This window comes from Mustela nigripes, chromosome X (assembly GCF_022355385.1).
Source record: "Mustela nigripes isolate SB6536 chromosome X, MUSNIG.SB6536, whole genome shotgun sequence".
Lineage (NCBI taxonomy): Eukaryota > Metazoa > Chordata > Mammalia > Carnivora > Mustelidae > Mustela > Mustela nigripes.
Window position 1 is genome coordinate 82,136,585 of NC_081575.1, and position 12,345 is coordinate 82,148,929.

The 12,345-nt window shown below is 46.3% G+C and overlaps 1 protein-coding gene across 4 annotated transcripts in view; it reads right to left on the reverse strand.

Annotated features, from left to right (window-relative positions):
* Positions 1-639: 639 nt before the first annotated feature.
* WDR13 (WD repeat domain 13) overlaps positions 640-12,345 on the reverse strand; it is a 22,863-nt gene continuing 11,157 nt past the window's right edge. Inside the window, exons 11-12 of one of the 4 annotated variants that reach the window (XM_059384829.1) lie at positions 1,146-1,203; positions 640-832 (exon numbers count right to left, since the gene is read on the reverse strand). In XM_059384829.1, the coding sequence (XP_059240812.1) occupies positions 812-832; positions 1,146-1,203 (79 nt within the window). In that variant the 3' untranslated portion in view covers positions 640-811. Of the gene's footprint in view, positions 833-931; positions 1,204-12,345 lie in introns of those variants that run through there. The other 3 variants (XM_059384832.1, XM_059384833.1, XM_059384830.1) reach the window with 3 other exon arrangements.

Consider the following 12,345-nt stretch of genomic DNA (forward strand, 5'->3'; position numbering starts at 1 on the left):
TGGCCGGCTCAGTTGGTGAAGCTTGTGATGCTGATCTCAGGGTTGTGAGTTCGAACTCCACGATGGGTGTAGAGATTACTTAAAAACAAAATCTCAAAAAAATAAGAATAAAAAAATAATTCTGCACTCCAGACATGTTGTTTGTCTCATCCTAGCCCTGGGAGGTGATTGTTGGAAGCAGTGATATCTAAAACCCTCCAATCCTTGGCTCAGGGATCCCAGCTCCTAACATCTCATGGCCCTGCCTTATTCACTAAGCTGGTTAAGAACTCTGCTGCATCTTCAAGCATGTCTTTGGAAAGCAACCTCTGTACAAAAATGTAAACAAACACTTATCCAGATTAGCTGGAAGGAAAACAAGAATAAACTCTTTGCAAGCTTTAATTATAACTTAAATATAGTCTCTTAATGCAGTTTCATATTTCTAAATATATCCAACAACTCACAGTGAATAACAACTATTCAATAGCTCTTTGGTGGTGGGGGCTAAGAATGATACAACAGTTTTTAGCACAACATTTATATAAATGGTAACAGTTGACAAACTTATTTTTTAATTTTATTTAAAGATCTTACTTATTGGAGAGAGAGAGAGAGAGAGAGGATGAAAGGGGAGAGGGTCAGAGGGAGAAGCAGACTCCCTGCTACGCAGGGAGCCCAACGTGGGATTTGATGCCAGAACCCTGAGATCATGCCCTGAGCTGAAGGTGGTGGCGTAACCAGCTGAGCCACCCAGGCGCCCAATAGTTAACAGACATACACATGAAGATCTTTCCTTGTGAGAAGGGCCAATATATTCCTCCTGTTTCCTCTACTTCATCCCACCTGTGAACTGGAGACGTAATTTACAGAGTGTTAATCGAACCTTTTTAACCAATAACATTTGTCCCAGCTACCTTTTGCTGTGGAACAACTCACCCCCCGCCAACACTTAGTGACTTAAAACGACAACAATTTATTATCATCCACATTTTCCAAGGCCTGGAGTCCAGGACTGTCTTAGCTGGGTGGTTCCCCCTCCAGCTCTCTCTGGAGGTTTCAGCCAGAATGGCGGCTCGGGGTCTCACTGAAAGGCTCGTTTGCCCAGGGGGATCTGCTTTCAAGTTTATTCCCTTGACTGTTGGCGGGTATCCTCAGTTCCTTACCACGGGCCTCTCCATACGGATTCTTGATATGTCCTTGCAATAAGGTGTCTGTCTTCCCCTAGAGCAGGTGACAAGGGGGAGAAAGAGAGAGAGTGAGCACAATAGAGCCTGCGGGAACAACGGATGCCTTTTATGAGCTACTGTTAGAAGCTACACGCTGTCACCGAACCAAAGTCTGTTCATGAGAAATGAGACACTGAGTCTGGCCCACTCTCCAGGGAAGGGGGATTAAGTAATGTCACTTGAGTGAAGGAATATTAAAGAATTCCTGCATGCGTTTCAAAACTACCTCTCTAATAGAGAACACGTTAACGTTAATAGTTTCCTAAAGCAGGATGATATGGAGTTTTTGTATTTGACATGTAAATTTGACATGCCTCCCAGGCAGGGCAAGGAGGACCCCTGCTCTGGTCCCTGAGCCGCAGGGTGCCCCCTGCTTTGAATGCCTTCCTCAAAGTGGTCTAAAACCCCCTCTGGTGGCTGGGACTGGCCGGAGCCAGGAGCACCATTTGAATGAGGCGGCCCAGGTCTGGACCAGGACCCGTGCGGACCCTGATCCCCATTTCTCTTTATTGGAGATGCTCTTCCCCTTGACCTTAGGTATGGGGGCAGACAGATGCCCTGATTGAACTTTGGTTCTTTTTTTTTTTAAGCCTTTATTTTTTCATTTGAGAGAGAGGGGGGGTACAAGCAGGGGGGGGGTGGAGGGAGAGGGAGAAACCGACTCCCCACAGAGCTGGGAACCTGAAGCGCAGCTCGATCTCAGGACCCTGGGGATCATGACCTGAGCGGAAGGCAGCCACTTCACCAACTGAACCATCCAGGCGCCCGAGGAATGGACATTCTTGGTACAAACAGGACTACTCTTCTCATTGCCATGGGCCCCTTGCCTCTCTGCCCCACCAGTGGTGGGAGTGTGGAAGGCAGGGGTCCAACTGTAGATTTCATTCTAGGAATGCAGTGATTATTGTTTAAAGAATTCAAGAGAAGACATGGTTAGAAGATGTGTGTTTTTATATTTTTGCCATAAAATTCCAAACAGTAAATGTAACATGACCAGAAAATGCAGGACTGTCTACGTTTTCCTGCGTACTGGACAGAAGACTTGCTTTTGCGGTCCCTGTTGACAAAGCACGGGGACCCCTCCTGTAGGAGTCGTCTCTGGAAGCCAGTATTTATGGGCAGCCCAGTGGATAATGCAATGTCACGAGGAGGATGTGACCAGTGTTAAATAAACGGTGTAGGGACCTGACGAGGTAAAAATATCTAGGTTTTTCCAGTACAGACGAGTTCTAAAGAGCCGTGGTACTGTGTGATAATAGGAAACACAGATTGGTCTCTGCTCCTTGTTCCCGACACAGAGCCCCTGAAACCTTTGTAATTTCCTAAGTGATAAGAGCACTAGGAACACCTTTTATCCCATTGAGGTGACTCTGGGGGTCTCCTGGATGGTTCCAGAGTGGAGGCTGGTCACCAGAAAGGCCAAAGCATCATCAGAAGCTTTTCCAACGGGGCACTTGGGTGGCTCAGTGGGTTAAAGTCTCTGCCTTAAGGTTATGGTCATGATCTCAGGGTCCTGGGATCGAGCCCCCGCATCTGGCTCTCTGCTCAGCAGGGAGCCTGCTTCCCCATCTCTCTCTCTGCCTGCTTCTCTGCCTACTTGTGATCTCTCTCTCTGTGTCAAATAAATAAATAAATATTTTTTTTTTAAAAAAGAAGCTTTTCCATGGGACACCTGGGTGGCTCAGTTGGTTGAGCAGCTGCCTTCGGCTCAGGTCATGATCCCAGCGTCCTGGGATCGAGTCCCACATCTGGCTCCTTGCTCTGCGGGGAGCCTGCTTCTCCCTCTGACTCTGCCTTCCACTCTGTCTGCCTGTGCTCGCTCTCGCTCGCTCTCTCTCTCTGACAAATAAATAAATAAAATCTTTAAAAAAAATAAAAAATAAAAAATAAAAAAGAAGCTTTTCCAGCCTCATCTCTCCTGTTCTCTAGAGAAGGGAGAGGGGCTGGAAATGGAGTTAATGACGGACCATGCGCGTGTGAGGAAGCCTCCATCAAAATCCCAATAGCGTGGGGTTCAGAGGGATTCCAAGTTGGTGAACACAGCCACACCGAGAGGGTGATGCACCCCAAATCCCCAGGAAATTCTAGAAGCTCCTTTGCTTGGGACCCTCCCAGACAGGCTTCCATGTATCTCTTCATCTGGCTGTTTATCTGTATCCTTTATCGTGTTCTGTAATAAACTGGTAAATGTTAAGTCAGTGTTCCCCTGAGTTCTGTGAACTGCTCTAGCAAGTTAATAAAAAACCGAGGAAGGTGTGGTGGGAACCTCTGAGTTAGAGCCAAATCTGACTGCAATTGTGGGTAATCGGGAGACCTGCCACTTGTGACTGGCATCTCAAGTTATTGTAGGGAGGATGGTCTTGTGGGATTGAACCCTTAGCCTGGGGAAGTGAGCCAGAATTGAGTTAAATCGTAGGACACCCAGCTGGGGTCACAGAGGACTGCCTGGTGTGGGGAAGAGAACCCTCCAACGCCTGCTGTCTGCAACGTTGTGAGTACTCTAGGTGAGTCATAAAAATGACATTTGCGGAAAGCAAATGCAGAAAGAGGTGAAAAACTGGCTTCTTCTCTACATAGAAGTGAAAAACTGGTTGCTTTTCCTTTTTAGGCACATTTGGCAGTAAAGGACATGAGGAGTTTGTTCCTGCACCAGAACAGGAAGACGTAGAGCCTGGACACTGAGGGTTTTTCAGGTGCTTTGGGCAGACAAGAAACAAATACCTAAGTGCCTCTTCCCTACTTTGTTCTAAATCTTCCTCAATAAATCACACTTCCGCATATGGACCCATGACTTTATAATGCATTTCTTCTTCCCATTGTACAGACAGATCCTGCAAACACATATTTGTCTGGGGTCTCACATACCTTAGGGGCAATGTGGCAGGCAGTTTCAAAGATGGTCCCCAAAGATCCCAGCTTCCTGGTGTTCCTGCCTTTGTGTGATTCCCCCCTCCCCCAACCCCGTCCCCGTGAGTGTGGCCTGAATTACCTGACTGGTTTCTAACAAAGAGAAAATGGCAGAAATGATGGGATAGCATCGCTGCCGTTAGTTTATAAAAAAAGACTGCAGCAGTTAGGTGAACGCTCTCCCTTGGTTGTTTGCTTGCTTTCTCTCTCTCTCCCGTTCCCTCCTCCAAATCGAGCCCAGCCAATATGTCAAGAAGTCCAGGCTCTCCTATTGGAAAAGCTACATGAGAAAGAGAGTTCTGGAGGAAGGGAGGGTGCGGGGGAGAGAAACGAGGTACACCCCGGGCCAGCAGCTAACATCCACGCCAGCCAGTCACACAAGAGGCGCCTCTCAGAAATGAACCCCCCGCCCCAGACCCGGTCAAGTCTTCAGTTTTTCCTCATCTTCCATTAAATGGAGGAGGACTAGCTTGTTTGATCCGTGAACCTGTCTCCATTTAGGAAAAAAACAAACCCAACTAAAACAAAATGCCTACTTGTATTACACCAACCATCGATAATCAGAGAAAGCGTGATTATTTTTATGAAATCAAACCATTAAGCGAGTCTCATTTGCCCAAGATTTACCTTCGTTGGGGAATTTTGATTTGTACTAGTGCATCTCTATCTCTACAGGCCGATCAGAACAGAGGTCCTTCGATTTAAAGGACATCACAGAATAATTTTTTTTTCCTCCTTCTAGTAACCCGAGGGTTTCCTGTGGTTGGGTAATTGGGTAGTGCCTGTCTTTTTTACTCAGCTGAGCCTGGGGATGGAATGTGACCATCAGTGATTTCTCCCATTGACTAAGCACCTGAAGATGGACCTAGGGTTGTCAAGATCTAATAGGATCCTTCCACATGGTACCTGTGGCCTCATATTCACCACAAGGGACAACAATCAAGGCTGCAAAAGTATCCGTCCTTGGGCCCAGCGCTGGGAAAACGGGTAGACCATGTGTCCACTTCCTCGATTTCCCTCCATTACCTGCTAAACCTAATTTAGATGCCTATTCCATTTTTTAATGTCTGGTGTGAACACTGCTGTGCTTGTCCCAGCCCTGTGAAGGAGTTGGCAAGGATCCTGTTGGCTGTCTTCTGTTCCTTTAGCTAAAGGCTTGTTCTCTGTTATGTGGACTACAGAAATTCGTGACTGTTGTGTTTTCAACTGAGCATGCCCCTGATGTATAAAAAGGGTCCTTTTAGTGTGTTTACTGCTTTTTCCCTCGATTTTATCTTGAATGTATATCGCAACTACTTTTTTCTCATTTTTGTATTTATCATTGAAAAAATCTTTCTGAATCATTCATCTAAATCTAAATAAGATTTAGATCTTATTTAACTTTTTAAATTTCTTAAAAGATTTTATTTATTTATGTGTCGGGGGGAGAGAGAATGAGCACAAGCAGAGGGAGCAGCAGAGGAAGAGGGAGAAGCAGTTTTCTGCTGAGCCAGGAGCCCGATGTGGGACTCGATCACAGGACCCTGGGATCATGACCTGAGCCGAAGGCAGACACTTAACTGACTGAGCCACCCACGTGCCCCCCCCCCAAATTTTAAACTTTTTAGAAGAAGCAAATATGCCTAACGGGGGCTTGAGCTCACGACCCCAAGATCAAGAGTTGCACGTTCCACCAGCTGAGTAGGCCAGGTGCCCTGTTTTCAGCACTTTTCATGCTTCCTTGGTATTTCCTTAGTGGTCTACTTTTTGTTATAGAATCGTTTTTTTCAAGTGATTTGGAAGTTCTATCTCCTGTTTTTTTTTTTTTTTAAGGATTTTATTTATTTATTTGACAGAGGGAGAGAGATCACAAATAGGCAGAGAGGCAGGTTGGGAGGGGGGAGCAGGCTCCCTGCTTAGCAGAGAGCTTGATGTGGGGCTCGATCCCAGGACCCTGAGACCATGACCTGAGTTGAAGGCAGAGGCTTTAACCCACTGAGCCACCCAGGCGTCCCTCTATCTCCTGTTTTTAATTTAGCTTACAAGTACCTGTAAGTGTTTATAAAAACTTATTGGAATCTACGTTTATCTAATTATCAGCAGCAGAAATGAAAGGCTATTTGTCTATTCATTCCTTCTCTCCTTTGTCAGTGGAGTGTGAAACTCCTGGGGTCACACAGGAGTCTGGACACTCTGAGAGTCCCCTGGACTGGGGTGTCTGCCCACTTGAGATAACACAGGCTGGGATGTGGACTCCCACTGAGTCCTGCAGCGTGCAGTCTGGAAACATGGGCGTCAGACAGACTGGGTATACACACACTCCTGGTGTCACACAGACCATACTGTGAGCGTTTCTGGGGTTACATAGACCGGAGTGTTAACACTTTTCAGGTCACAGAAACTGGAATGTGGACACTTCTGGATACATACATATTGGGGGATGGACCTCCCAGGGTCACACAGACCGGAGTGTGGACACCTGTGGGTCACACAGACTGGGTTGTAGAGATTCCCTGGCTCACACCAAGTCAGGAAGGGATCGTGAGGGTGTCTATATCCCAGTCCGTGCCTCCACTAGAGTCCCCATTTATTATTATTGTTTTTTTTAAAGGTTTTATTTATTTGTTTGGGAGAAGGCGAGTGAGAGAGAGAAGTTGCATACGTGCATGAGCAGGGGGAAGGGAGGGGCAGAGGGAGACACAGATTCTCTGCTGAGCAGGGAGCCCAATGTGGGACTCGACACCAGGACCCCAGGATCATGACCTGAACCAAAGGCAGATGCTTAATGACTGAGCCACCCAGGTACCCCAAGTCCCCATTTATTTTTGTGAACACTTAAGCCCACATCATAACCTCTTGCCCCATTATATCTGGCCGTAGGCTGTATTTCACCAGTAGTGACCACTCTGAAGTCCTTATAAGTTTAGTAGGTGTTCCTCTTCTCTGCTATATATGAGTTCAGCCCAGAAGGCTACCATTGCCAGGATGTTTACCATGAGCTGGGTTTGAAATCTCACCAAAAGGGCACAGATGTTGAAAGACTTAATTTAGTGACAGTCCAAGTTTAAGGTCAGAAAACGGGGCATGGATGATGGACTAGTTAACATGTGTCAGGGTCAGCGCTCTAAAACAACAGAGTATTGATGGCGAAGTTACTAACAAAAGCCCTTGTCTGAGCTCAGGCCAAGGGAGCATTAATAATAGTCCTAGCCTTACCAGTGAAAGGCAACACCACCAGAGGGGAATTGACAGTGCACAAATTAACAGGGACGTGGTTCAAAGTCAGGTAAGAGGGAGCATTGATGGTAGAAGAGTGAGTACACAGGGTTCAATAACAGATCAGAAGGTCACTGATGGTGGGATAAAGAGACCCAGGTTTGAGGTCAAGGTAGGAGGGGCTGGGATTTTTAATTAGTTTGCAATTAATCAACAGTTCGAACAGAACAGTTTGAGTATTGAGGCTGCGAGATATTGATGTTAGAACAGTTGGCAAATGCTTGAACTCTGACTAGAGAAACATTCAGGGTGTAATGCTTAACAGAAGCCCTGTTTTAGGGTCAGGCCAGAGAGATAGGGATGGGAACAATTGAATACATCTATGGGTTTGAGTTTAGTCCAAAGGGGAATAGATTCTAAAATATTTAGCAGCAGCCTGGGTGGCTCAGTCGTTAAGTGTCTGCCTTTGGCTTGGTTCATGATCCTGGGGTACTGGGATTGAGCCCCACATCGGGCTCCCTGCTCAGTGGGGAGTCTGCTTCTCCCTCTCCCTCTGCCTGCCATTCCCCTTGCTTGTGCTCTCCTACTCTCTGTCAAATGAATAAATAAAATCTTTTTAAAAATTTTAAAAAAGGAAAATATTTAGCAGAGCCTGGGGTTGGAGTTTAGGTTCAAAGGGCACTGGTGTTGGAAGAGAACTGTACAAGCTCAATGACAGACCCGCAGGGAATCGGTAACACAGTAGTTACCAGAGGATCAGGTCTGAGGTCTAACCAGAGGGGAGTTGAGGGTGGTAAATTGAGCGAAGGACTGAGTTCAGGGCGAGGTCTGGAATGGAGGGATTTGGGCATCATTAAATAGCTGTGTTGGATAATTTTAGACTAGTAGATATTTGAATATAGAAGAGTAAATGAGTCCTGGTTGAGAATCAGACAGACAACAGAACAAGGACAGTGGGAGAGCTTTGATTAGGGACCAGGATGACATTGAAGATAGAACGACAATAAAAGAGATCCTGGCATGAGGCACCTGGATGGCTCAGTAGGTTAAGCCTCTGCCTTCAGCTCAGGTCAGGATCTCAGGGTCCTGGGATTGAGCCCTGCATCGGGCCTTCTGCTCAGCAGGGAGCCTGCTTCCCTCTCTCTCTCTGTCTACTTGTGATCTCTCTGTCAAATAAATAAATAAAATCTTTTTAAAAAGAGAGAGATAGATAAATCCTGGCTTGAGAACATATGAGGAGGACATTGATGTCGTAGTGGTTAGCAACGGACCAGGTCTGAGGTCAGACCAGTGGACCATTGTGGCTTAAGGGTTAAAATGGCCTACATTCCAAGTCAGTTGAGCAAGGACTGCAGGTTGAATAGTTAAAAGGAAGTGCAGGGGCCACCAGTGTGGCGTTTTTGGATGAAGAGTTAACAGAGATCTGGGTTTGAGATTGGAGTGGTCTTTTGGGTAGAATATGAAAGGAAAGCTCAGGTTCAAGGTCATGCAAGAGGAGCAGTGATGGTAGGATATTTAATAGAGACCCTTGTTTTGAAGGTAGACCAGAAAGGGCACTAATGATAGAATCGTTAAGAGAGAAGGTGACACCAGAGAGGTGGGACCTTGGAATAGTTTGAAACCAGATTGGGCAGCCTTGATGTTGAGGGTTGATGACGATGGAACAGTTTATATATAGAGGTCTGTGTTTGAGGTCAGGGCAGATGGGCACCAGTAATGGAACAGCTACTAAAAGCTCTGGGGTTTAGTTGGTTGAGAAGCCTGTCATGTTGGATTAGTTGAGAGACACCCATGTGAGAATTTATATATTTTTTAATTTTTTAAAAAAGATTGTATTTATTGGGCGCCTGGGTGGCTCAGTGGGTTAAACCTCTGCCTTTGGCTCAGGTCGTGATTTTGGGGTCCTGGGATCGAGTCCCACATTGGGCTCTCTACTCAGCGGGGAGCCTGCTTCCTCCTCTCTCTCTGCCTGCCTCTCTGCCTATTTGTGATCTCTCTGTCAAATAAATAAATAAATAAATTCTTTTTAAAAAAGATTTTATTTATTTATTTGACAGAGAGAGAGAACAAGTAGACAGAGAGGCAGGCAGAAAGAGAGGGAAGCAGGCTCCCCATTGATCAGAGAGCCCGATGCTGAGCTCGATCCCAGGACCCTGGGATTATGACCTGAGCTGAAGGCAGAGGCTTTAACCCACTGAGCCACCCAGGCACCCCCCATGTGAGAATTTAAATCAAAGGAGGTCTTGGGTCACCTGAATGGCCTAGTGGGCTCAGTCAGTACAGCATGCAACTCTTGATCTCAGGGTTCTAAGTTTGAGTCCCATGTTGGGTATAAAGATTACATTAAAAAAATAAAATCTTTGGACACCTGGGGGCCTCAGTTGGTTAAATATCCTGAGGTCATGATCCCACAGTCCTGGGACTGAGCTCCACATCAGGCTCTTTGCTCAGTGGGGAGCCTGCCTCTCCCTGTGCCTGCTACTCCTCCTGGGTTCTCTCTCTCTCTGACAAATAAGTAAAATCTTTAAAAAAATAAAAAAAAATCTTAAAAAAGGAGGTCTTGATGGAGTAGAAGCTAACAGAGTCTGGATTTTTTAAAAAGATTTTAATTTTTATTTGTCGGGTGGGGAGAGGTAGGCAGAGGGAGAAGCAGAATCCCCACTGAGCAGGGAGCCCGATGTGGGACTTGATCCTGGGACCGTGAGATCATGATCTGAGGTGAAGGCAGACTCTTAACCCACTGAGCCATGCAGGGATCCCCAGAGTCTGGATCTGAGGTCGGACCAGAGATGCCTTGATGGTTCTAGAGTTCCAAAAGGCCCAGTTAGAGCAAAAAGCCAGTGATGGTGGGTATTAATTAGAGGCCCAGATTCAGTTGGACCAAAGAGTAGTCAGCAGAATTTCCATTCCAAATAAGACTAGAGGGATATTGATGTTGGAATAGTTGAAAAAAGCTCAGGTTCAATGTCACAGAAGAAGGGAAGTGATAGAATAGTTAACAGACATGATTTCTGAGGTCTGCCTAGAGGGCAACTGATGCTACAAGTGTTACCAGTGTCCTAGGTTCAAGGTCAGATCGAAGGAGCAATTATAGGAAAATAGTAATTAGAGGCCAGGGTTTGAGGTAAGATCATAGGGGTACAGAGTGGTACAGTTTCTTGAAGTCAAGTGAGAGGAGCAGTGAGTGTGGGAAAGCCCATGGAGGCTCAGGTTTCAGACCTGAGGTGCAGTGATATTCAGTTAACTGAAGCCTGGATTCAAGGACAAAGAATTATTATTATTATTTTTAAAGACCTTATTTATTTATTTGACAGACAGATCACAAGTAGACAGAGAGGCAGGCAGAGAGAGGGGAGAAGCAGGCTCCGTGCTGAGCAGAGAGCCCGATGTGGGGCTCAATCCCAGGACTCTGGGATCATGACCCGAGCTGAAGGCAGAGGCTTTAACCCACTGAGCCACCCAGGCGCCCTGGACAAAGAATTATTGATGGTGGAATTATAAATAGAGTCTCAGAGTTCAGACCTCTGTAGCACTGATGGGGGAAGAGTTAAAAAGACTCAAGTTCAAAGGAAAACCAGGGATGCTTGGGTGACTGAGTTGATTAAGTGTCTGCCTTTGGCTCAGGTTGTGATCCCAGGGTCCTAGGATTGAGCCCTCTCTGGGCTCTCTGCTCAGCGGGCAGCCTGCTTCTCCCCCTGCCTGTGCTCTCTCTGACAAATAAATAAATAAAATCTTTAAAAAAAAAAAAAAAACCTAAAAAACAGAGGCCCAGGACCGATGGTGGCAAAGTTATAAGTGTCTGCATTTGGGGTCCTACCAGAGAGGCACTGGTGAAGGAAACATTAAGAGATGCCCAGATTTGAGGTTAGACAAGAGACAGTGACAGTAGACCAGTTAGTTACAGAGGACTGGCCTGACGTTTGGACCACACAGGCTCAATGGTAAAATAACTGGGGCACCTGGGTAGTTCAGTTGGTTAAACATCTGCCTTCGGTTCAGGTCATGATCCCGGGGTCCTGGGATCGAGCCTCGCATCAGGCTCCTTGCTTAGCTGGGAGTCTGCTTCTCCTTCTCTCTGTCCCCTCTGCATGCCCTGCTTCTGTATGCTGTCAAATGAATAAATAAAATCTTTAAAATAAATAGACAGGGACGCCTGGGTGGCTCAGTTGGTTAGACGACTGCCTTCGGCTCAGGTCATGATCCTGGAGTCCCGGGATCGAGTCCCACATCGGGCTCCCAGCTCCACGGGGAGTCTGCTTCTCTCTCTGACCTTCTCCTCGTTCATGCTCTCTCTCACTTTCTCTCTCTCAAGTAAATAAATAAAATCTTAAAAAATAAAAAATAAAAAATAAATAAATAAAATAAATAGACAAATAATGGCAAAATAATTAATGGAGGCCCAGATTCAACGTCAGGACTGAGGGTCCTCATGGTTGGAATGCTTGCTGAAGCAAAGGGGCACTGATCACAAATGAACAGAATCTGAAATTCAAAGTCAGATCAGAAGACAAGAGCTGGTGGGACATTTACAGAGGCCCTGGTTTGAGATTTGGCCAGAGGCCCTGGTTTGAGATTTGGCCAGCGGGACATTGATGAGGTAGTAATTAACAGGGGCTCTGCTTCAAGCTCAGACTACCAAGGCTATCGTGAAATAAACACATGGGTTCAAAGTCAAAGACTAGAATGGCATTGATGGTGGAATGGTTAAGAGTTCCAGATCTTATGTCACACTGGAGGCACAGTGATGATGAACAAGTTAACAGAGGCCTAAATTTGACAAATGAGATGATTTTTTTGGGGGCGCCCGGGTGGCTCAGTGGGTTAAGCCGCTGCCTTCGGCTCAGGTCCTGATCTCAGGGTCCTGGGATCGAGTCCCGCATCGGGCTCTCTGCTCAGCAGGGAACCTGATTCTCTCTCTCTCTTTCTGCCTGCCTCTCTGTCTCCTGTGATCTCTGTCAAAATAAATAAATAAAAATCTTAAAAAAAAAGTGGGGCGTCTGGGTGGCTCAGTGGGTAAAGCCTCTGTCTTCGGCTC